This window comes from Oncorhynchus masou, chromosome 16 (assembly GCF_036934945.1).
Source record: "Oncorhynchus masou masou isolate Uvic2021 chromosome 16, UVic_Omas_1.1, whole genome shotgun sequence".
Classification (NCBI taxonomy): domain Eukaryota; kingdom Metazoa; phylum Chordata; class Actinopteri; order Salmoniformes; family Salmonidae; genus Oncorhynchus; species Oncorhynchus masou.
In genome coordinates this window covers 23,282,948-23,309,180 of record NC_088227.1, presented here as the reverse complement: position 1 = coordinate 23,309,180, position 26,233 = coordinate 23,282,948, and the positions used below count along the sequence as shown (strand labels likewise).

At 43.4% G+C, this 26,233-nt stretch overlaps 1 protein-coding gene across 2 annotated transcripts in view; it reads left to right on the top strand.

Moving 5' to 3' along the window:
* Positions 1-1,109: 1,109 nt before the first annotated feature.
* The window catches only part of LOC135557214 (N-lysine methyltransferase SMYD2-A-like), a 30,840-nt gene continuing 5,716 nt past the window's right edge, over positions 1,110-26,233 (top strand). Inside the window, exons 1-4 of one of the 2 annotated variants that reach the window (XM_064990419.1) lie at positions 1,110-1,483; positions 17,853-17,916; positions 25,181-25,291; positions 26,121-26,181. In XM_064990419.1, the coding sequence (XP_064846491.1) occupies positions 1,314-1,483; positions 17,853-17,916; positions 25,181-25,291; positions 26,121-26,181 (406 nt within the window). In that variant the 5' untranslated portion in view covers positions 1,110-1,313. The remainder of the gene's footprint in view (positions 1,484-17,852; positions 17,917-25,180; positions 25,292-26,120; positions 26,182-26,233) is intronic. The other variant, XM_064990420.1, reaches the window with a different exon arrangement.

The window sequence follows — 26,233 nt, the reverse complement described above, 5'->3', positions numbered from 1 at the left end:
CTCTCCAACTGCCTTCCAGTTCACCTTTCCATCTGCCTTCCAGCACACCTCTCCAGCTGCCTTCCAGTACACCTTTCCAGCTGCCGTCCAATACACCTCTCCAGCTGCCTTCCAATACACCTCTCCAGCTGCCTTCCAGTACATCTCTCCAGCTGCCTTCCAATACACCTCTCCAGCTGCCTTCCAATACACCTCTCCAGCTGCCTTCCAATACACCTCTCTAGCTGCCTTCCAATACACCTCTCCAGCTGCCTTCCAATACATCTCTCCAGCTGCCTTCCAATACATCTCTCCAGCTGCCTTCCAATACATCTCTCCAGCTGCCTAATAAACATGTGTTATTATTTCTGCCAAACAATATGTAAAACATGGCAATGATGCTCTCATGGTCTAAATAAAGGCATTCAATAATTAGTTGCATGTCATAATTTATGCCCTTTTTTATGTTACAAGATCATCGGGTAAATTGTAACAATTCACTCCTTGTATTAAAAACAACACCATGCATTTGCAGTTTGATTTACATATATAATAACCACGTTATAAAGGACAGATGTAGGTTGTTTGTATCAAGTTTTGAAAACACTACCATAAACGATCTCTGAGAAACTGACGAAAAGGTGAAAAGTGTTAGAACCATCCCGGTCTTCCCTATGAACCTCCTGCCACATGAGGACCATGACGGTCATTTAAATCCTGCTAATATATCAGCGCATGAAATAGATCATTGTTGATTTGTGACTCTGATACGTTTGATGTAAGGTTGTTAAGAACTCTACCATCATCAGGATATGTCATGAGAATTCTGAAGAAAAAAACTGAATGAAATTATTTTTATTAGCCTATCATTATTATTCATAATCAATGAAGATTAATATAATTTGTTCTATCCAGATTAGAATCAAATCATTAGTACTTGTGTTAAATACACGACATATTTTACCCACTTCTCAGTCGGAATTTAAAATGTGTATTGCACATGATAGAAATGTGTCATCATATTCTTAACGACAATGAGTTGCACTGCGCAGCAGATCTATGTCCGGAGCTCAGAGAAGCTTATTTTGGGCGGACTTTATGACCCCTCCGGATTTCCGTGAGGGATGCGGCGATGATGTTACCATGTATGAACCGTTATTGGGGGTGGTGACGCTGTCGCTTTTATAGGAAAGGGGCACTAAACCATACCGGTGTAATTCTAACGACACGTAGGCAATTGCAGCGCCAAACGTGGGTTTATTGTAGCTGATTCTTGGTGAATAGTGGAATTCGGAAGGAAGTTCTTTCGGCGGACCTACTGTATAAGCGACAGAATGAAGGAGAGCATTGAGGGAATTGAGAGGTTCGCCAGTCCGGGCAAAGGGCGAGGACTCCGGGTCACCAAACCCTTCAAAGTTGGGGAGCTTCTCTTCGCTAGTCTTCCATATACTTACGTCCTGACTGCCAGCGAGAGAGGCTCTAACTGTGAATTCTGCTTCACAAGGTAGGCTATCTATCACTCCACGGTGACAAGTGTCAACCACTTTTCTCATGTCTTGCATGTGGTGGTGAACTGATTCGTCATTTAGCCTATTTGTTTGATTGGTGTCATATATTTTGTATTCCTCTCCATAACGGATGTATTTGACTGTGATTATGTATCACAGGTGAGTTCATTACAGCAACCAATGTGAGCTCACAATTGTCGCAAGAAGAGAAACAGGAATTAACGTTACTGGACTAACACTCCCACTTGTCTTTTCTTAGACTTTGCTGGTAGCTGCTTTATTTAGTAAAAATGAGCTTGTTATGACTGTGATATGTGGTTTGCTCACCTCGTTAGCTACCTTAGGTCTACAGTTAGTACATTCATCCATTCACTCTTTATAAGAGCGTCTGCTTAATAGCTACAATGTAAATGTGTATAGCTGCAAGCAGCCATGCCTGGTTTCACATGATGACAGAAAGTGACAGGATCATGTGGGTAACAAAGCAAGCATTCTATCATGTACTGTTTTCTTTTATGTGCAATCATGAGTCTAAAATACTAAATCTGCAGTGTATCTGATATATGGTTCTTGAGGAGCAAATGATTCCAGATGATTTTGAGCATTAGCAAATGCTTTACATGTGCAAATGATGAGTTGTTAATAGTTTCCCTGTTTTTTGAGATATCAATACTAATCCAAGTGAGGTTCATCTTAGGGATGTTCATGATAGTGATGGCAAGTGGATTTACAAAGGATTTAAATGGACATGTAAAATCTGATTTCCTGATTTAGCAATAACTCAGCCATCTCTTAACCAATCCCTTCAGTGCCTTGTATTCATGGAGGCCAAGGGAAGCCAGGCATCTCCCAAAAAATGGAACAATAAAAACACATATATAAAATAATGCATCTTTCTTTTCTCTGTGATTCATCATTTTCCTTCAATTCGCAAGAGGCTGAATGTATCTCACAGGAGAAAGCATCCTTGTGGTAACTGTCCAGTGTTATAAATCAATCGTTGATTAGTGTTCTGAAAATGTTGAAACATTAACTTGATTGACCATGCTCTAGATCATGTTACTGTTTATTAGCTTTTTTAAAGCAAAGAGATGTACCCTGGGTCTACATACCGAATTTGCTGATATTTAGACTTATAGTTAATGAAAATACATTTTTTCAAAGGTTTCAAAAAATTTCCAAGATGGAGGAAAATCTATCCTGATGGACCTTATGAGTCCTTGAGGCAAATGTGTTTAGCATGAGGAAAGACACCTACATAAAAATGTTCTCTAGGTCCAATGAGGGGGCGGATATGAAGGTTTAAGTGAGACTGTTTATTACAGCGCCACCTATAGGCCGAATGGTGACATTATTTTTGACCAAGTTACTCATGGCCTGTAGTTTTTGTGCCAAATTCTTAAAGTTATCATTCTATGCTGGAGTTATATGACCATGTCAAGGATTTTTACAATGTAAGAATAAAAGCTTTGAACCCTTAATTAGTGGACTTGATATATTGGGAATTAAACAATGCACCATCATATTAAATGTTGCATTCTTGAAAAAAATAACCTTTTAATTTGAAGAATTATTGTAAATCTCTTGGATTTATTAAACACCTGCCATACGTGACTGAAATGACACTTACAAAAAAATATTGTTGTCTATCGACAATGACAAGTCATCGGGGTCTGACAACTTGGATGGAAAATTACTGAGGAAAATAGCAGACGATATTGCCTCTCCTATTCGTCATATCTTCAATCTAAGCCTACTTGAAAGTATGTGACCACAGGCCTGGAGGGAAGCAAAAGTCATTCCGCTACCCAAGAATAGTGAAGCTCCCTTTACTGGCTCAAATAGCCGACCAATCAGACTATTACCAACCCGTAGTAAACTTTTGGAAAAAATTGTGTTTGACCTTATACAATGCTATTTTACAGTAAATAAATTGACAACAGACTTTCAGCACGCTTGTAGGGAAGGACATTCAACAAGCACAGCACTGAGAGAAATTGATGATAAAAAGATTGTGGGGGCTGTATTTTAGACTGCAGTGTGGCTTTTGACATTATCGATCATAGTCTGCTGCTGGAAAAACATATGTGTTATGGCTTTACACCGCCTGCTATATTGTGGATAAAGAGTTACCTGTCTAACAGAACACACAGGGTGTTCTTTAATGGAAACCTCTCCAACATGTTTTATTTATTTATTTTATTTAACCTTTATTTAACTAGGCAAGTCAACATAATCCAGTGTCTTGACGTGGCCCTTTCTGGGTATAGATCATGGCTTCCCACTCTCTCCTACACCCAGTTTCTGTTATCTCAGGTCGTAAATTCCTGGCAGAGACTCTCCCCCCCCTGGCCATGCTGAAAGAGAGACACAGAGAGAAAAAAGGATTTTACATGGCAAGCTCCTAAATTCTCAAAATGAGAATATGAAACAAAATGTCCACTTGTGAGAAAGGGGGGAATGAATGGCCCGTGGACACTTAAGGGACGGGTATGACGAGTGTGTTTAATTTGGTGACCTCAGAGAGGACAGAAAACACACATAACTAAATATCTGAATGTGTATATTTCTCAATTATGAGGTTTGCATCTAATTCTTGTATAAAATGAATGAGTAAAGATGAAACTATTTGTAAAATTATATAATTTGATATTAAATGTGAGAGAATTCCATTTCCTTTCAAGTTTAACTAAGTCATTGGCCTGCCCCTGTGGGCACAGACATGATCAGGCATCATAGAACCACCTTATCTACTGTTACGAATAACTCTCCCCCCCCTGAGGAAACCCTTTTGAGACCACCCTCTTGAGACCCTTTTGAGACCATGCATACCTCGGTGTCAGCTGAGGTGGCACAGGTTTGAGTACCAAGACTGAGCAAACCCACAGCTTGAGCTGTGATTGTGAATAGTTTAGACTAAGCAAACCCACAGCGTGAGTTGTGATTGTGAATAGTTATTGAAATCCTAACAAGCCACGTGGAGCATTGGAATATGTGGACAACTACAAATACCTAGGTGTCTGGTTAGACTGTAAACTCTCATTCCAGACTCACATCAAACATCTCCAATCCAAAGTTAAATCTAGAATTGGCTTCCTATTTCACAACAAAGCATCCTTCACTCATGCTGCCAAATATACCCTTGTAAAACTGACCATCCTACCAATCCTCGACTTTGGCGACGTCATTTACAAAATAGCCTCCAATTCCCTACTCAATAAATTGGATGCAGTCTATCACAGTGCCATCCGTTTTGTCACCAAAGCCCCATATACTACCCACCACTGCGACCTGTACGCACTCGTTAGCTGACCCTCGCTTCATACTTGTCACCAAACCCACTGGCTCCAGGTCATCTACAAGACCCTGCTAGGTAAAGTCCCCCCTTACCTCAGCTCGCTGGTCACCATAGCAGCACCCACCTGTAGCACACGCTCCAGCAGGTACAGTATATCTCTCTGGTCACCTCCAAAACCAATTCTTCCTTTGAACACCTCTCCTTCCAGTTCTCTGCTGCCAATGACTGGAACGAACTACAAAAATCTCTGAAACTGGAAACACTTATCTCCCTCACTAGCTTTAAGTACCAGCTGTCAGAGCAGCTCACAGATTACTGCACCTGTACATAGCCCATCTATAATTTAGCCCAAACAACTACCTCTTTCCCTACTGTATTTATTTATTTTGCTCCTTTGCACCCCATTATTTCTATCTCTACTTTGCACATTTTTCCACTGAAAATCAACCATTCCAGTGTTTTACTTGCTATATTGTATTTACTTTGCCATCATGGCCTTTTTTGCCTTTACCTCCCTTATCTCACCTCACTTGCTCACATTGTATATAGACCTATTTTTCTACTGTATTATTGACTGTATGTTTGTTTTACTCCATATGTAACTCTGTGTTGTTGTATGTGTCGAACTGCTTTGCTTTATCTTGGCCAGGTCACAATTGTAAATGAGAACTTGTTCTCAACTTGCCTACCTGGTTAAATAAAGGTGAAATAAAAAAACCAAAATTGGCTACACGGCTGGAAATGGTTAAACTCTGAGACTATCGATCCCGACAGAAAAAGAGCAAATCTTAGATACTAATTGCTAGTCTGCAACTATAAATTATGTAACCTTGGGATGCTATTACCGACAACCTCTGAAAGATGTATTGTATGAGAACATTTGTGAATGGTACTCTGAAGTATCCATTCTAACCAAGAAAGACTTTGATCTTCAGGGAACCAGAAAGAGAGAAAGAGACGCAGATGAACTGACTCTCCAGCAGATGGACTGACGATTCCAACAGAGATCACGATGACACCTGGGCGTAAATATATATTGATTGCAATTCTTCCCGAATGAGTGAGCGTTCACGTGCAAAGGATTAGCATTTCAATTAATATAATTGTCAACTGTGTAGTGATCCCTCTTGTCTTTCCCACTCTCGCTCAGTCCACACTCACTTCCCTTTGTCCACCAAGCCGTCATATCGGCTAAGCCCACTAGGGAATCTTCCCTATCATTTGGTAGTAACAGATCTACTGTTTGTTTGTTTATGCATTTCTGTGATTATTTAGTTAGTTAGTAAATAAATGATTCAGACAATTGGTGTATGGATGATTCATAGTAAAGGCTGGGTTCGTGCAGATAATCAATAATTTACGACACTTGAAATGAGACTAACGTGAGGTAATGAATAATTAATTAATTAGAAGACTAATTGATCAGATATTAAAATATCTGAAGAGTTATATTAGGAAAATTATAACTTTGTAATCTGAAGTTTTTCCTTGGTGTCCCGACTCCCTAGTTAATTACATTTACATGATTAGTTTAATCACGTAATAATAATTACAGAGAATTGATTTGATAAAATAACAGTCTTCACTTTTAATGATGCCAACGACACGACACCAGGTAGAATCAGGAATTCCCCAGGGCAGCTGTCTAGGCCCTTTACTTTTTTCAATCTTTACTAATGACATCCCACTTGCTTTGAGTAAAGCCAGTGTGTCCACTGTATGTATGCAGATGACTCAACAATATACACGTCAATTACTACAGCGACTGAAATGACTGCAACACTTAACAAGTTTCAGAATGGGTGGCAAGGAATATGTTAGTCCTACATATTTAAAAAAAACTTAAATCATTGTATTTGGGACAAGCCATTCACTAAACCCTAAACCTCAACTAAATCGTGTCATGAATTATGTGGTAATTGAGAAAGTTGAGGTGACTAAACTGCTTGGAGTAACCCTGCATTGTAAACTGTAAAAAAATATATGACAGTATATGAGATGGGGAGAAGATGGGGAGAAGTCTGTCCATAATGGAGCTCTGCTCTGCCTTCTTAACAACACTATCAACAAGGCAGGTCCTACAGGCACCTGGACTACTGTTCAGTCGTATGGTCAGGTGCAACAAAGAGGGATTTATGAAATGTACAATACAATACATTACTTAGATGTACACGGAGAGTTAACATTAATAATATGTATGTCAATCTCTCATTGACAAAGTGGAGGAGATTGACTTCATCACTACTTCTTTTTGTAAGAAGTGTTGACAAGCTGAACACACCGAGCTGTCTGTTTAAACTGCTAGCACACAGCTCAGACACCTATGCATACCCCACAAGACATGCCACCAGAGGTCTCGTCACAATCCCCAAGTCCAGAACAGACTATGGGAGGCGCACAGTACTACATAGAGCCATGACTACATGGAACTCTATTCCACATCAGATAACTGATGCAAGCAGTAGAATCAGATTTAAAACACAGATGAATATACACCTTATCAAACTTTATTCTCAGCCTAGGTTGTGCGTTCTGCAAACAACGTGTCCACTCCTACAATGACAACGGTAAGACTGTAATAATGATATACTGATTGCATTAACAGAAAGTACCATTACCAAACAAGCATTGTAGATGAGAAATTATGGGAATTAACGGTACATGTACTAGTGAATCAGACACGTGTCTTGTCATTTAAAAAAATATATTTGCTACTGATCAACTAAAAAAATCTTTGTCGACCAACAGCTTGTCGACCAAACAATCGACCAGTCGACTAAATAGTGTCAGCGCTACTACACACATTTACATTGTAATATTATTGTATAGTGGTATACATTTTATATTGTAGATATTTAGTGGTGTAATAATGTTATATGATGTACTGTTTCATATTTTGTTTGATGTGTGATGTACAGTAAGTGCCTTAATGTGTTTGGACTCCAGTGAGAGTAGCTTCTGCCTTGGCAGCAGCTAATGGAGATCCCTAATAAATACAAATACAACACCCTTACATAAAGATGTCAGATCTTAATTTGAGACAGCTTGCTACAGCAGGAAAATAATCCCGCAGTATCAGGAAATGTGAATTATTATGTGGACATTGTTGTTGGGGTTGATACATTTTTCGTTAAGGCAAATTCAGGTGGAAATGACAAACTTTAGAATCCTTTTTAGAACTCAGACGCACTACATGTCAAACACACTACTGTGCAGGAACATTCTATGCAACATAAGAGTGATACGATTTAGATCCTACATCTGAATCACATATCCACCCAGGTCCACATGCCCCACTGTTTCTGCCTTAGATCTGTGATATCAGGATTGATTTATACATCATAGCCTTCTGAGTATTTGCCATATATTCAGAATGACAATATTGGCTTACACTACTCTGAATATGAATAGTTTATTTACAAAACACTATATCCACCAATATTTCATACTTGTGTTTTTTAAAAATCAGAAATGATTGCTTATGGGTACCTTTATGTGTGTAAAATATTGCTGTTCTCAGATTTTTTTGTTTCAACGATTTTAGATGTGTATGAAAATGTTTTTTTTGTGGCAAATGCTTTATGTCCGTTGTTTCGGCTGCAATGGAATGTTTGGTATCCTGTATATTTGACGTTGATACTGTATGTGGTTGTCTCACCTAGCTATCTTAATATGAATGCACTTACTGTAAGTATTTTTATTTTATTTAATCTTTATTTAACTAGGCAAGTCAGTTTAGAACAAATTCTTATTTACAATGACGGCCTACCAAAAGGCAAAAGGCCTCCTGCGGGGACGGGGGCTGGGATTAAAAACATATAAAATGAAATACAGTATAAATACAGGAACAAAACACACATCACAACAAGAGAGACACAACACTACATAAAGAGAGACCTATAAGACAACAACATAACAAGGCAGCAAAACATGACAACACAGTCGCAAAGTCGCATAGGATAAGAGCATCTGCTGAATTACGAAAATGTCAAATGTAAATGTTTTACATACAGATCTCACATTACTAAGTATATATTTTTTATTATTGATGCCACATATGTATCGATTGTGCATTTCTTTATAAAAAAATGTAGATAGTTGTTACATTTCACTGTGTAAAACATTAGCATTTAGCAAAAAAACATGATTATTTGCCTCTCTGTGTAACGGCTTTCTTCCTGGGAAGGAGAGGAGGACCAAAATGCAGTGTGGTTATTTATAAACATCTTTAATGAAATATGAAAACGTGAACACTATATAAAAATAAGAAAACGTGGAAAAACCGAAACAGTCCTAACTGGTGCAAAAACACAGAGACAGGAACAACCACCCACAAAATACTCAAAGAATATAGCTGCCTAAATATAGTTCCCAATCAGAGACAACGATAAAAACCTGCCTCTGATTGAGAACCACCCTAGGCAACCATAGACTTACCTAGATAACTACACTGAACACAACATCATTAATCTAATAAACTCCTAGACAAGACGAAACACGATAAATCACCCATGTCACAGGGTGTAAGTACCAAAATGGCTGAATGGCGGCTCTGGCGGATCCTTGCTGAATGGTGGCTCTGGCGGATCCTGGCTGACTGGCGGCTCTGGAAGATCCTGGCTGACAGACGGGAGACTCTGGCGGCTCATGACAGACGGGAGACTCTGGCGGCTCTGGACAGACGGGAGACTCTGGCGGCTCTGGACAGACGGGAGACTGGCGGCTCTGGACAGACGGGAGACTCTGACGGCTCTGGAGAGGAGGTAAACTATTGACAGACGGGAGACTCCAGCAGCTCTGGACAGAGGAGCTCTGGCATCTCTGGACTGAGGGGCGGAAGCTTTGGCAGCGCCGGACAGGTGGGAGACTCCGGCTGCGCTGGACAGGCGAGGCGCACTGTAGGCCTGTTGCGTGGTGCCGGCACTGGTGGAACTGGGCCGAGGACACGCACCTCAGGGCGAGTGCGGGGGGCTGCCACCGGAGAGCTGATGCGTGGAGGTGGTACTGGATAGACCGGACCTTGCAGGCGCACTGGAGCTCTTGAGCACCGAGCCTGCCCAACCTTACCTGGTTGAATGCTCCCGGTCGCCCTGCCAGTGCGGCGAAGTGGAATAGCCCGCACTGGGCTGTGCAGGCGAACCCGGGACACCATACGTAAGGCTGGTGCCATGTACGCCGGCCCAAGGAGACGCACTGGAGACCAGATGCGTAGAGCCGGCATCATGGCACCTGGCTCGATGCCCACTGTAGCCCGGCCGATACGAGGAGCTGATATGTACCGCACCGGGCTATGCACCTACACTGGGGACACCGTGCGCTCCACAGCATAACACGGTCTCTCTCGCCCCCCAGTAAGCACAGGAAGTTGGCGCAGGTCTCCTACCTGGCTTCGCCATACTCCCTGTGTGCCCCTCCCAAAAATATTTGGGGCTGACTCTCGGGCTTCCATCCACGCCGCCGTGCTGCCTCCTCATACCAGCGCCTCTCCGCCTTCGCTGCCTCCAGCTCTTCTTTGGGGCTGCGATATTCTCCTGGCTGTGCCCAGGGTCCTTTACCGTCCAATTTGTCCTCACATGTCCATTCCTCTTTGCGCTGCTCCTGCTTCTCCTGCTGCACCTTGGGGCGGCTACACTCCCCTGGCTTAGCCCAGGGTCTTCTCCCGTCGAGGATTTCCTCCCATGTCCAAGAGTCTTGATTCTTTGGCCGCTGTTGCTGCTGCTCGTTACCACGAGAGACAACGTGGTAATCAGAGACAACGATAAACACTTGCCTCTGATTGAGAACCACTCTAGGCAACCATAGACTTACCTAGACAACTACACTGAACACAACCCCATAAATCTAATAAACCCCTAGACAAGACGAAACACAATAAATCACCCATGTCACACCCTGGCCTAACCAAAATAATAAAGAAAACACAGAATACTAAGGCCAGGGTGTGCCACTCTGAAATGAAGCCATCAAGTGATACATTTTAAACAAGTACATGTCTGTCATTTAACAACCCCATGCCATGATTATATAGTAAAAATCACATATCCCTTTCATAATTTATTTCAACAATAAAAGCTAATTTACCAACATTTCTGACAATGGATTTATTGGGTTTTGGAATTAAACTCTTCATATATTGTCCATTCATTGTTGCCCTGCTCTCCTACTACCACAATAATGAACTTGTAGTGTGACCAGGGCTCTTTTCCAGAACAGTTTGTGCTCTAGTTTGTCATGATGGGGCTGTCATGACAAATAATGTCCCCTGGGCAATATGTGTCCCCCTCTGAGTCACAGCCTGCCTAGACAGCTACTCTAGTTGGCTAGCTGTGTATGCAGGCATAGGTAAATAAGTACAGTAGCTAGCAACGTCAATCTAAAAACATCTTAAATTATTTATTCTTATTTAACAATATTTTCTTATATGAAGACAAATATATGGTAAAGAAAGAGTGTTCTCTTTCCAGTCTTTTCGGTCCTCTGAAGCAGCAGGTAGTCAGCGGGTTATCACTGTCAAAAACACCATGATTGGAGAGCAATTTTGAGGTAAAAATTTTGTGCAGCCTGAGCGAGTGCTTATAAGGTGAAATAGAACTAGAACTGCCCACGTCCTCCTTCCTTCGTGACCACTACAAGGTAAAATAGAGGCAAAAATAGAGGCACTATTTGGAATGACAGGCCCAATCTATAAAATCTATTTCTGTATGCTGCAGTGGAGGGGCTTGTTTTTCTGTAGGCCTATTCCACATAACTGGTCCATGTGGCAACACTTAAGAGAATTATCATTCACAAATTGTATGATTGTGATTGTGATTTCTAGATACACACATATTAATGTCAATTTTAATTTATTATTTTAACAGACACTCTATGTTGCAGCACACACTCTTTCTATACACCTGAAAGTGGAGCAGTCCTGAGGTGAGGTCCCCTTAAGTACAGATGTGCTGTCATCTGCAAGATCACCTGCACACTAAAAAATATGACATTCTCTTACGTTTCTGACTCTTTTTTTCTTCTTCTCCGCGTTGATTCAACGTCATCACATTGCATTTTTTGGTTGGAATTACATGGAAACAACGTTGATTCAACCAATTTATCCCCAGTGGGTGGTGTCTACATAGTCCTTTTCTCAACAGTCAACACCTTGAAAGATCTAGATACTATCTTCTCTTTCTCCAATCCTTCTTTTTTCCCGTCGAGAGGGATCATTCCATTGTCCCGAAGGCAGAAAATGTCTTTGTCTTTGACAGCTTCTCTGGGGCTGGCTACTTGTTTTTGTCTTTGTGACAGCTTCTCTGGGGCTGGCTACTTGTCTCTGTCTTTGTGACAGCTTCTCTGGGGCTGGCTGCTTGTCTTTGTCTTTGACAGTTTCTCTGGGGCTGGCTGCTTGTCTTTGTCTTTGACAGTTTCTCTGGGGCTGGCTGCTTGTCTTTGTCTTTGTGACAGCTTCTCTGGGGCTGGCTGCTTGTCTCTGTCGTTGTGACAGCTTCTCTGGGGCTGGCTGCTTGTCTTTGTTATTGACAGTTTCTCTGGGGCTGGCTGCTTGTCTTTGTCTTTGACAGTTTCTCTGGGGCTGGCTGCTTGTCTTTGTCTTTGTGACAGCTTCTCTGGGGCTGGCCGCTTGTCTTTGTCTTTGACAGTTTCTCTGGGGCTGGCTGCTTGTCTTTGTCTTTGACAGTTTCTCTGGGGCTGGCTGCTTGTCTTTGTCTTTGACAGTTTCTCTGGGGCTGGCTGCTTGTCTTTGTCTTTGTGACAGCTTCTCTGGGGCTGGCTGCTTGTCTTTGTCTTTGACAGTTTCTCTGGGGCTGACTGCTTGTCTTTGTCTTTGTGACAGCTTCTCTGGGGCTGGCCGCTTGTCTTTGTCTTTGACAGTTTCTCTGGGGCTGGCTGCTTGTCTTTGTCTTTGTGACAGTTTCTCTGTGGCTGACTGCTTGTCTTTGTCTTTGTGACAGTTTCTCTGGGGCTGACTGCTTGTCTTTGTCTTTGACAGTTTCTCTGGGGCTGGCTGCTTGTCTTTGTCTTTGTGACAGTTTCTCTGCGGCTGGCTGCTTGTCTTTGTCTTTGTGACAGTTTCTCTGGGGCTGGCTGCTTGTCTTTGTGACAGCTTCTCTGGGGCTGGCTGCTTGTCTTTGTCTTTGGCAGTTTCTCTGGGGCTGGCTACTTGTTTTTGTCTTTGTGACAGTTTCTCTGGGGCTGACTGCTTGTCTTTGTCTTTGTGACAGTTTCTCTGGGGCTGGCTGCTTGTCTTTGTCTTTGTGACAGCTTCTCTGGGGCTGGCTACTTGTTTTTGTCTTTGTGACAGTTTCTCTGGGGCTGGCTGCTTGTCTTTGTCTTTGTGACAGTTTCTCCGGGGCTGGCTGCTTGTCTTTGTCTTTGACAGCTTCTCTGGGGCTGGCTGCTTGTCTTTGTCTTTGTGACAGTTTCTCCGGGGCTGGCTGCTTGTCTTTGCTATAGCCTGGTAGTAAATACATGCGTGAGACCTTTTTAAATGCTCACCCTTAATGGATAACATAGCAAATATGAATGCCTATTCAATCATTCTAACATTTCAGTTCTCTTTCTGTGCAATTAAAAATGTGCCCTTGTGAGCTGAACTACTGACCTGTCCTTGTTTACGCATTTGGTGGTGGTTCACTTCATTCAATTACTTGGCAGAAAATAACCTCTCCTAGGAGTCACATGAAGAACAATTTGTTCTTACAGATTACTGCTATATTTGGATGATTTGCATTTGCATTCTATATTATATTGCTGTATGATCAGCATCTGTCATGAAGGGCACCATTTATTTATGGGATAAGAACCCCTTTGCCTTTGGTTCTCATATGTAGCTTATGTCTTATGTTGTTATGCTCTTAGATCTGTATCATGTAATCTTTCTGAAATGCCAAAGTGTATGTTCATTTTATCAAGAGAGACTTTTCAAAGGAGAATATACTGTGTGCTATTCATTAAACCTTAACCTTTTCTCTTATCCCCGTCCTTTTTAGAGACAAGTATAAAAGTTCAAGTAAACATTTGTGCTTCTATCTGAGAAAAATAAAAAAAGAGATGTCTTGTCTTCCTGCAGTGAAACATCTCTTTGTAAATGCTATAGATGTAGGATCTTAAAGGAAAAACCCACCAAATCCACTCATTCCTTTAATTATCTGGTGTTAAATAACACTAATGTGTGAGAACCATATTTTTTGTGAAGAAATGTATCATTTGGGGGTTATAATGTTGGTAGCAATGTGAAAGATCGTTGTGGAAATCTGTTGCAGCTCAAGTTGACTACAAAATCAACAATCAATGCTCTCTTTATGGGCTGGCTAGGTAGCTAGCTAGCTAGCAAACATAGCTACACACAATATCAAAGACAATATCAGCTGGTAAAGTATCTAGTTAGTTGTAAAATCACCTATCAATTTATTAGTCTACAATCTCATCATGTTCAACCTGCAGATTGATATGCCTCACAGAGTGGAATCAAACATTTACAATTGGCAGATATACTTTTTGAGGAGATGGAAAATGTTGCCCATGCTACATCAGTGGGCCATACGGTGCATTCTGGGCGATTCTGGGACAATGTGCGCTCTCCTTCAAGGAGTGAATGGTGAGTCTATTGGTGAATGGTGAGTTTATGAGTCTATTGGGCGCTAGCTCAAAAACCCAACATTAGCACGAATCTCATCAACAAGAAGTACAACATTACAAATATTTTCTGAGATATGAGATAAAGAACTTGCTATCTATAATATCGCATAGCTTTGGAATTGTGACATTATGTACTTTAGAGAAAAATGGGCACGCTTCTCAACATATATTCGGACTTTGAGAAGGGATTGCGTGATGATAAAAAAATTGAAAAATTATTAATTTAGCAACCGTGTACTGCAGCATGACAATGTGAATTACACATTTCTCGAGGTAGGAATATCGCAAAAATATGATACATTTCTCATTCGAGAGAAGACATCCTCCCGAGTTATGACATCGGCCAGTAATGAAATCTGACATGTATTATAGACTTTTTCACGATCTAAAAGTCATATTCCTGTTAACTTCCAGTGTGGTGAGAGCAATTTTATCACATTGCTACGTCATACGTCATTGATTTCTGCCTGCTTGAATGCCAATAACTGAGATACACATGAAAACATAACATTACCCAGGGAATCGATAAAACATCACTCAGGCATGCACAACAATAATTTAACATCCAAAATGGGTGAACCTTTCCCTTAATTTGTGCCAATTTGCTACAGCAGGAAAATAATCCTGCAGCAATAGGAAATGTGAATGTAGATTATAATTAATGGGGAAAGCCAGTATGAGGGTTTGCGCTCAGGCTAAAATGAAAGGTGGCCGGTGCGTGGGAGAGAAAATATCTGTAGAGTTGAAAAAGTACTCTCACAAGTGGAAGGTGCTATATATATATTTGGAACAGGGCGTATGTTTCAGCCTCATGCCTTCATCAGTGCGGTACAAACAAATTAAGAAGACACGCACTGAAGAAGACACACCTTCTGTGCATAACAGGCGCAACAGGTGCAGATAGTTGATTAGTGACTGGCGAATGGGAAGTCAAAGCATATTAACAAGGAGGATATACACTACCGTTCAAAAGTTTGGGGTCACTTAGAAATGTCCTTGTTTTTTAAAATAAAAGCACATCTTTTATCCATTAAAATAACATAAAATTGTTCAGAAATACAGTGTAGACATTGTTAATGTTGTAAATGACTACTGTAGTTGGAAACGGCAGATTTTTTAATGGAATATCTACGTAGGCGTACAGAGGCCCATTATCAGCAACCATCACTCCTGTGTTCCAATGGCACGTTGTGTTAGCTAATCCAAGTTTATCATTTTAAAAGGCTAATTGATCATTAGAAAACCCTTTTGCAATTATGTTAGCACAGCTGAAAACTGTTGTTCTGATTAAAAGAAGCAATAAAACTGGCCTTCTTTAGACTAGTTGATTATCTGGAGCATCAGCATTTGTGGGTTCGATTACAGGCTCAAAATGGCCAGAAACAAATAACTTTCTTCTGAAACTCATCAGTTTATTCTTTTTCTGAGAAATTAACGTGAGAAATTGCCAAGAAACTGAAGAGCTCGTACAATGCTGTGTACTCCTCCCTTCACAGAACAGTGCGAACTGTTTCTAACCAGAATAGAAAGAGGAGTGGGAGGCCCCGGTGCACAACTGAGCAAGAGGACAAATACATTAGAGTGTCTAGTTTGAGAAACAGACGTCCCCGTCTCAACGTCAACAGTGAAGAGGCGACTCCGGGATGCTGGCCTTCTACTCAGACTTGCAAAGAAAAAGCCATATCTCAGACTGGCTAATAAAAAGAAAAGATTAAGATGGGCAAAAGAACACAGACAATGGACAGAGGAAGATTAGAAAAAAAGTATTATGGACAGGCAAATATAAGTTTGAGGTGTTCAGATCAGAAAGAAGAACATTCGTGAGACGCAGAAAAAATTTAAAGATACTGGAGGAGTGCTTGACGCCATCTGTCAAGCAAGGTGGAGGCAATGTGATGGTCTGGGGGTGCTTTGGTAGTTGTAAAGTGTGAGATTTGTACAATGGTAAAAGGGATCTTGAAGAAGGAAGACTATCACATTTTGCAACGCCATGCCATACCCTGTGGACTGTGCTTAATTGGAGCCAATTTCCTCATACAACAGGACAATGACCCAAAGCACAGCTCCAAACTATGCAAGAACTATTTAGGGAAGAAGCAATCAGCTGGTATTCTGTCTATAATGGAGTGGCCAGCACAATCACCAGATCTCAACCCTATTGAGCTGTTGTGGGAGCTGCTTGACTGCAAGGCTGTAATTGCTGCAAATGGAATATTAAACGTAAAAAAAAATATCGTTTTTTAACCAGGTAGGCCAGTTGAGAACAAGTTCTCATTTACAACTGTGACCTGGCCAAGATAAAGCAAAGCAGTGCGACACAAACAACAACACTGAGTAACACATGGGAGTCTAAAGTCTAAATTACAAACTTTAGTAGCTTTTTTAAACCTTGACTACACTGCAAGTTTGCATTTCCTGCTGTGCAGAAAAATTATCAGCAACAAAAGAGTGATCAATTTAGATCCTACATCTGTAGCAAGTTTTTATTGATTTTTTATCTCTTCTCTCATACATGAGACATTTGAGATATCCAGCTGCTTTAATTGCTGTAATGTAGTCTGTCACTATTATGCAATAGATGGATTGACGATGCTGCTCTTTAGTCAAAAAGGAGAGTAAAAAACAACCGTTTGGAAGTTGCAACCTCTTTTCTTTGTCTGTAGACAACACCTGTGGGATTAGTACAGTTCTTTCATCTTGAGACCAATGGTTCAGGCTTTAGCCATAACCCTAAAGGAACTAGATAGCCTACAACCCACTGCAACGGTAGGTCTTGACTCCCAGCTCCATAGACTCTCAGTGGTGTGTTTGGAGTTTTCTACTGTTCTTGTTCTCTGTGTCTGAAATGGCAGCTGGTCCAACTCAAAGGGCACATCTATTAATACCCCAGAATGTTTCAGGCGACAGTCCCCCTCGGTTACGATGGGAGAAACCCCATTAACAACTCCTGCCCCCACCTCAGGAGGAATGGGTTGCTCCGTAAAACTGACAACACACACAGACAGATACACACAACACACAGTGATGAAGACACCAGTTGTCTTGCCTTTTTCTCTCTTTTTTGAACCGGCACTCAAAATGTGACTGTGAAGATCAACTACAGACTGTCATGTCTCAGCCATACATGTCATGTGTGTGTTTCTACAGCAGTTGTGTATGCCATGTTCATCAGGAACCATATTCAGGGTTGGGGCCAAATCCATTTCAACTCAGTCAATAAAGGAAGTTAATTGAAATGGAATTGACTCCTTACTATGTTTGGCAGTGGCTGCTAAACTGTGTCATGATAGCATACCACTGGGCTCTGTGAAGCAGTATTTACCTGGCTGTAATGCCCTGTTTGTAACAGTATTAGGTGAAAATGTGACTAGAAGCTATGGATGTTTTAGTACTCATTCCCCACTAACCCATTGTCTTGTCACCCATAGGAAGGAGGGCTTGGCAAAATGCGGGAAGTGCAAAAAAGCGTTGTATTGCAATGTGAAATGTCAGGTAAGACATGATGATGGTGGTGATGACATTGCACGTACATACAGTACAAGTCAAAGTTTGGACACGCCTACTCATTCAAGGGTTTTTCTTTATTTTTACTATTTACTACGTTGTAGAATAATAGTGAAGACCTCATCTATGAAATAACACATGGAATCATGTAGTAACCAAAAAAGTGTTAAACAAATCAAAATATATTTTGAATTTTAGATTCTTCAGAGTAGCCACCCTTTGCCTTGATGACAGCTTTGCACACTCTTGACATTCTCTCAACCAGCTTCACCTGGAATGCTTTTCCAACCGTCTTGAAGGACTTGTTGGCTTCTTTTCCTTCACTCTGTGGTCCAACTCATCGCAAACCATCTCAATTGGGTTGAGGTTGGGTGATTGTGGAGGCCAGGTCATCTGATGCAGCACTCCATCACTCTCCTTCTTGGTAAAATAGCCCTTACACAGCCTTGAGGTGTGTTTTGGGTCATTGTCCTTTTGAAAAACAAGTGATAGTCCCACTAAGCGCAAATCAGATGGGATGTCGTATCGCTGCAGAATGCTGTGGTAGCCATGCTGGTTAAGTGTGCCTTGAATTCTAAATAAATCACAGACAGTGTCACTAGCAAAGCACCCCCAAACATCACACCTCTTCCTCCATGCGTCACAGTGGGAAACACACATGCGTCTCACAAAGACATGGCGATTGTGTCATGTCTTATTATGTCTGTTCCTGTCCTTTCTCTTCACTCTGTCTCTCTCTGCTGGTCTTATTAGGTTACCTTCTCTGTCTCTCCTTCTTCAGCTGTTCTACATCTCCCCTAACTAGCTCATTCATCCTTTCCCACCTGTTCTCTCTTTCTCCTCTGATTAGGTCTCTATTTCTCTCTCTGTTCCTGCTACTTTCAGTGTCAGATTCTTGTTTGTGTTTTTCATGCCAGAAGCAAGCTATCGTCTCGTTTGCTTCCACCTTGTCCTATCCTGTCGGAGTCGGCCTGGCAGGTGCATCCTGCACTATACAACGTCGGAAGAGGATTTATGCCATTCCTGTTTTTTCATTAAAGAACTCTGTTTTCTGTTAAAACCGCTTTTGGGTCTTCACTCAAGTACATAACAGAAGAATCTGACCAAGAATGGACCCAGCGGCTCCGGACCCTTTTCACTCCGCCGTCGAGATCCAGGGAGCGATGCTAGGCAGACACGAGGAGGAATTGTCTGCTGCTCGACATGCTGTTGAGACCCTGGCCGTCCAAGTCTCCGACCTCACAAGACAGGTTCACCAACTCCACCTCGATCCACCGCCCACTTCCAGGGTTTCCGAGTCTCCGGAGCCCAGGATCAACAACCCGCCGGGTTACTCTGGGGAGCCCACTGAGTGCCGCTCATTCCTCACTCAGTGTGATGTGGTGTTCTCTCTCCAGCCCAACACTTACTCCAGGAGCGCAGCCCGCATCGCCTACGTCATTTCTCTCCTTACCGGACGGGCGCGTGAGTGGGGCACGGCAATCTGGGAGGCGAGGGCTGAGTGTATTAACCAGTATCAGGACTTTAAGGAGGAGATGATACGGGTTTTTGACCGTTCTGTTTTTGGGGAGGAGGCTTCCAGGGCCCTGTCTTCCCTATGTCAGGGGAATCGATCCATAACGGATTATTCTATTGAGTTTCGCACTCTCGCTGCCTCTAGTGACTGGAACGAGCCGGCTTTGCTCGCTCGTTTTCTGGAGGGTCTCCTCGTCGAGGTTAAGGATGAGATCCTCTCCCGGGAGGTTCCTTCCAGTCTGGACTCCTTAATAGCTCTCGCTATTCGCATAGAGCGACGGTTTGATCTTCGTCGCCGAGCTCGTGGAAAGGAGTTCGCGTTCTCCGTTGCTCCCCTCTCCACATCACTGCCACCTGCCGCATCACTGCCACCCTCCTCCGCCGGCTCGGATGCTGAGCCTATGCAGCTGGGGGTATCCGCATCTCGGCCAAGGAGAAGGAACGGAGAATCACCAATCGCCTCTGTCTCTACTGCGGCTCCGCTGGTCATTTTGTCACCTCATGCCCAGTAAAAGCCAGAGCTCATCAGTAAGAGGAGGGCTACTGGTGAGCGCAACTACTCAGGTCTCTCCTTCAAGATCATGCACTACCTTTCCGGTCCATCTCCGCTGGCCCGGTTCATCTGCTTCCTGCAGTGCCTTGATAGACTCTGGGGCGGAGGGCTGTTTTATGGACGAGACCTGGGCTCGGGAACATGACATTCCTCTCAGACAGTTAGGGGAGCCCACGGCCTTGTTCGCTTTAGATGGTAGTTCTCTCCCCAAGATTCAGCGTGAGACGCTGCCTTTAACCCTCACTGTCTCTGGTAATCATAGCGAAACCATTTCTTTTTTAATTTTTCGTTCACCTTTTACACCTGTTGTTTTGGGTCATCCCTGGCTAGTGCGCCATAACCCTTCTATTAATTGGTCTAGTAATACTATCCTATCCTGGAATGTTTCTTGTCATGTGACCTGTTTAATGTCTGCTATCCCTCCTGTTTCCTCTGTTTCTTCTTCACAGGAGGAGCCTGGTGATTTGACAGGGGTGCCGGAGGAGTATCACGATCTGCGCACGGTGTTCAGTCGTTCCAAGGCCACTTCTCTCCCTCCACACCGGTCGTATGACTGTAGTATTGATCTCCTTCCGGGAACTACTCCCCCCCGGGGTAGATTATACTCTCTGTCGGCTCCCGAACGTAAGGCTCTCTAGGATTATTTGTCTGTTTCGCTCGACGCCGGTACCATAGTCTCCTACTCCTCTCCCGCCGGAGCGGGGTTTTTTTTTGTTCAGAAGAAGGACGGGTCCCTGCGCCCGTGCGTGGATTATCGAGGGCTGAATGACATAACAGTTAAGAATCGTTATCCGCTTCCTCTTATGTCTTCAGCCTTCGAGATCCTGCAGGGAGCCAGGTTTTTCACCAAATTGGACCTTCGTAACGCCTACCATCTCGTGCGCATCAGGGAGGGGGACGAGTGGAAGACGGCGTTTAACACTCCGTTAGGGCACTTTGAATACCGGGTTCTTCCTTTCGGCCTCGTTAACGCTCCAGCTGTCTTTCAGGCACTAGTTAACGACGTCCTGAGAGACATGCTGAACATTTTTGTTTTCGTTTACATGGACGATATCCTGATTTTTTCACCGTCTCTCCCGATTCATGTTCAGCACGTGCGACGCGTCCTCCAGCGCCTTTTGGAGAACTGTCTTTATGTGAAGGCTGAGAAGTGCACTTTTCATGCCGCCTCTGTCCCTTTTCTCGGTTCCGTTATTTCCGCTGAGGGCATTAAGATGGATCCCGCTAAGGTCCAGGCTGTCATTGATTGGCCCGTTCCTAAGTCACGCGTCGAGCTGCAGCGCTTTCTTGGCTTCGCGAATTTCTATCGTCGTTTCATCCGTAATTTCGGTCAGGTGGCAGCTCCCCTCACAGCCCTTACTTCTGTTAAGACGTGCTTTAAGTGGTCCGTTTCCGCCCAGGGAGCTTTTGATCTTCTTAAGAATGGTTTTACATCCGCACCTATTCTTGTTACACCTGACATCTCTAGACAGTTTGTTGTTGAGGTTGACGCGTCAGAGGTGGGCGTGGGAGCCATTCTTTCTCAGCGCTCTCTCTGACGGCAAGGTCCATCCTTGCGCATTTTTCTCTCATCGCTTATCGCCGTCAGAACGTAACTATGATGTTGGTAATCGCGAACTGCTCGCCATCCGCTTAGCCCTAGGCGAATGGCGACAGTGGTTGGAGGGGGCGACCGTTCCTTTTGTCGTTTGGACTGACCATAGGAACCTTGAGTACATCCGTTCAGCCAAACGACTTAATGCGCGTCAGGCTCGTTGGGCTCTGTTTTTCGCTCGTTTCGAGTTTGTTATTTCTTATCGTCCGGGCTCAAAAACACCAAACCTGATGCTTTATCTCGTCTCTTCAGTTCTTCTGAGGTCTCCACCGACCCCGAGGGGATTCTCCCTGAGGGGCGTGTTGTCGGGTTGACTGTCTGGGGAATTGAGAGGCAGGTAAAGCAAGCACTCGCTCACACTCCGTCGCCGCGAGCTTGTCCTAGGAACCTTCTGTTCGTTCCCGTTCCTACTCGTCCGGCCGTTCTTCAGTGGGCCCACTCTGCCAAGTTAGCCGGCCACCCCGGCGTTCGGGGTACGCTCGCTTCCATTCGCCAGCGTTTCTGGTGGCCCACTCGGGAACGTGACGCGCGTCGATTTGTCGCTGCTTGTTCGGTCTGCGCGCAGACTAAATCTGGGAACTCTCCTCCTGCCGGCCGTCTCAGACCGCTTCCCATTCCCTCTCGACCGTGGTCTCACATCGCTTTAGATTTTATCACTGGACTGCCTTCATCAGCGGGGAAGACAGTTATTCTTACGGTTGTCGATAGATTCTCTAAGGCGGCTCATTTCATTCCTCTCGCTAAGCTCCCTTCTGCTAAGGAGACGGCTCAGATCATTATCGAGAATGTTTTCCGAATTCATGGCCTTCCGTCAGACGTCGTTTCAGACAGAGGCCCGCAGTTCACGTCTCAATTTTGGAGGGAGTTTTGCCGTTTGATTGGGGCTTCCGTCAGTCTCTCGTCCGGCTTTCATCCCCAGTCTAACGGTCAAGCCGAACGGGCCAATCAGACTGTTGGTCGCATTTTACGCAGTCTTTCTTTTCGTAACCCTGCGTCTTGGTCAGAACAGCTCCCCTGGGCAGAGTACGCCCACAACTCGCTTCCTTCGTCTGCTACCGGTCTATCTCCTTTTCAGAGTAGCCTCGGGTACCAGCCTCCGCTGTTCTCATCTCAGCTCGCCGAGTCCTGCGTCCCCTCCGCTCAGGCTTTTGTCCAGCGTTGCGAGCGCACCTGGAAGGGGGTCAGGTCGGCACTTTGCCGTAATAGGGCGCAGACTGTGAGGGCCGCTAATAAGCGTAGGACCAAGAGTCCTAGATATTGTTGCGGTCAGAGAGTATGGCTCTCCACTCAGAACCTTCCCCTTAAGACAGCTTCTCGCAAGTTGGCCCCGCGGTTCATTGGTCCGTTCCGTATTTCTCAGGTCATTAATCCTGTCGCAGTGCGACTTCTTCTCCCGCGCTATCTTCGTCGCGTTCACCCGGTCTTCCATGTCTCCTGTGTTAAGCCCGTTCTTCGCGCCCCCGCTCGTCCCTCCCCCCCCCCATCCTTGTCGAGGCGCACCTATCTACAGGGTTCGTAAGATTTTGGACATGCGCCCTCGGGGCCGTGGTCATCAGTACCTAGTGGATTGGGAGGGGTACGGTCCTGAGGAGAGGAGTTGGGTTCCCTCTCGGGACGTGCTGGACCGTTCGCTGATCGATGATTTCCTCCGTTGCCGCCAGGTTTCCTCCTCGAGTGCGCCAGGAGGCGCTCGGTGAGTGGGGGGGGTACTGTCATGTCTTATTATGTCTGTTCCTGTCCTTTCTCTTCACTCTGTCTCTCTCTGCTGGTCTTATTAGGTTACCTTCTCTGTCTCTCCTTCTTCAGCTGTTCTACATCTCCCCTAACTAGCTCATTCATCCTTTCCCACCTGTTCTCTCTTTCTCCTCTGATTAGGTCTCTATTTCTCTCTCTGTTCCTGCTACTTTCAGTGTCAGATTCTTGTTTGTGTTTTTCATGCCAGAAGCAAGCTATCGTCTCGTTTGCTTCCACCTTGTCCTATCCTGTCGGAGTCGGCCTGGCAGGTGCATCCTGCACTATACAACGTCGGAAGAGGATTTATGCCATTCCTGTTTTTTCATTAAAGAACTCTGTTTTCTGTTAAAACCGCTTTTGGGTCTTCACTCAAGTACATAACAGATTGGACTCATCAGACCAAAAGACAGATGGAAATCTTTCCAATGTCCATTGCTCGTGTTTCTTGGCCCAAGCAAGTTTCTTCTTCTTATTAGTATCCTTTAGTAGTGGTTTCTCTGCAGCAATTAGACCATGAAGGCCTGATTCACGCAGTCTCCTCTGAACAGTTGATGTTGAGATGTGTCTGTTACCTGAACTTTGTGAAGCATTTATTTGGGCTGCAATCTGAGGTGCAGTTAACTCTAATGAACTTATCCTCTGCATCAGAGGTAACTTTGGGTCTTCCTTTCCTGTGGCGGTCCTCATGAGAGCCAGTTTCATCATGGCGCTTGATGGTTTTTGCGACTGCACTTGAAGAAACTTTCAAAGTTCTTGAAATGTTCAGGATTGACTGAGCTTCATGTCTTAAAGTAATGATGGACTGTCATTTCTCTTTGCTTGTGCTGTTCTTGCCATAATATGGACTTGGTCTTTTACCAAATAGGGCTACCTTCTGTATACCATCCCTACCTTGTCACAACACAACTGATTGGCTCAAATGCATTAAGAAGGAAATAAGTTCCACAAATTAACTTTTATCAAGGCACACCTGTTAATTGTAATGCATTCCAGGTAAATTCCTCATGAAGCTGGTTGGGAGAATGCCAAGAGTGTGCAAAGCTGTCATGAAGGCAAAGGAAAATAATCTTTAAAGAATCTCAAATATAACATATATTTTGATTTATTTAACACTTTTTTGGTTACTACATAATTCCATGTGTTTTTTCATAGTTTTGATATCTTCACTACTATTATACAGTGTAGAAAATTGTTTAAAAAAAATCCCTTTAATGAGTAGGTGTCTCCAAACTTTTGACTGGTACTGTACATGCATGCATGCTATAGACAAGTACCCATCATTGCATTCTCTTCCAGCATCAGCGTGTATACTGTATACTCTCAATTCTGAATGTGAAGTTCTGTGTGTTTTTTAATAGAGGGCAGATAATGTGTCACTAATATCCTGTAGGCAGAAGGCCTATAGTTCCAGGAATGGCTGAGGGCGTGGATGGGGCTTGGGTAGTGGAGTTAGTTTGGAGTGGGTAGTTAAGGGGGTAGAGGATGTACTATATCAGTAGGGGAAAGCATATAGTTTGGGTTAGGGTCATCCCTAAAGACTGGTTTTTCCGAATTGTGGCTTAATGTGGTCGGGGATATTTTCTGTCAGGCATGAGTAATGGGGGTGTACGTCTGAAACCCTACCTCTTCAAAGAGTATCTTAAATATCCCACAAGGGGGTAATAGGGGGTAATATTATCCAAAGTCTGTGGAGTTGCATGTTGTCTGACTATCTATTTAGCACGCTCCATCCAATCACTCAATGACAACAAACGGAGTATGAGTGGAGGCAAGCACAAATTATACAGTTGTGGTATCAAATGGACACCTTTAGTGGCCCAACATTCTTAAACATAACTCCTGTGTGTGTTCCTCAGAAAGGGGACTGGGCCATGCACAAGCTGGAGTGCGGGGCCATGATAGCGTACGGGGAGAACTGGTGTCCGTCTGAGTCCGTCCGACTGGTGGCTAGGATAATCGCCAAACAAGTGAGAGAGAGAAGTAGCTCTATTCCACAGTCACTACCAGTAACTCTACCAGTGTGATGATGAGCAGTATCCAGATCCATCGGATGTAGTGATCACAATATAGTAGCCATATCTCGGACAACCAAAGTTCCCAAAGGCTGGCCTAATATCTTCAAATAATATTTTGCAGGAATCTCCTTGCGAATGATTTTGCCGAAGATTGTAAGAGGTCGTACAATACGTTTTTGTAGTGATTCCTATGTTGTTATTATTATTATTATTTATTGTTGATGTAAAACATATTTGTTAGTCCGTGGTGTGTAATGAGGAGTAAACAGACTTGACACATTTATGAAATTGCTCATCCCAATTACTAATAAGCATGCACACATTAAGAAGAGGAAGAAAAGGACGGTTAAACCCCACATGGATTGATGAGGAATTTAAAAAATGGTATGATTGAGAAGGACGAGGCTGCCTAATTTCATAATTAATAAACGCCAAAATCAGTTATTTTTCTATGTCAAATGGTTTTGTTATGTTTCAGTCTTCTTTGATGTATATAAAGTGTCATATTGGGATGCAAACTCAATGTAATGCATTTCAACTCTATATCTGACATGGTACATGTGTCTTCCTTTTTAAGCCCATAACCGTGTGTGTGAGGTGTTTCAAAATAGATTTGTTTAAGACAACCACGAAACACTCTGTGTGATCCTGATTTAGACCACTGCAGTAAAAGCTTAAGGCCTGTATGGTATCTGTGTTGTTAGTGCTGCTAGTTGTTTTGGGATGCTTATTTTGTCAGACAGAGGGTGTTAACTCAACTGTCTCTTGTCTGTTTCTGCAGAAAGCCCAGAAAGAGAGGAGTATGTCAGAGAAGCTGCTGCTGATTGGAGAGCTGGAATCACGTACTAACAAAACACCCACAGAGAGAATGAGTCAATACACTGAGTGTCCCAT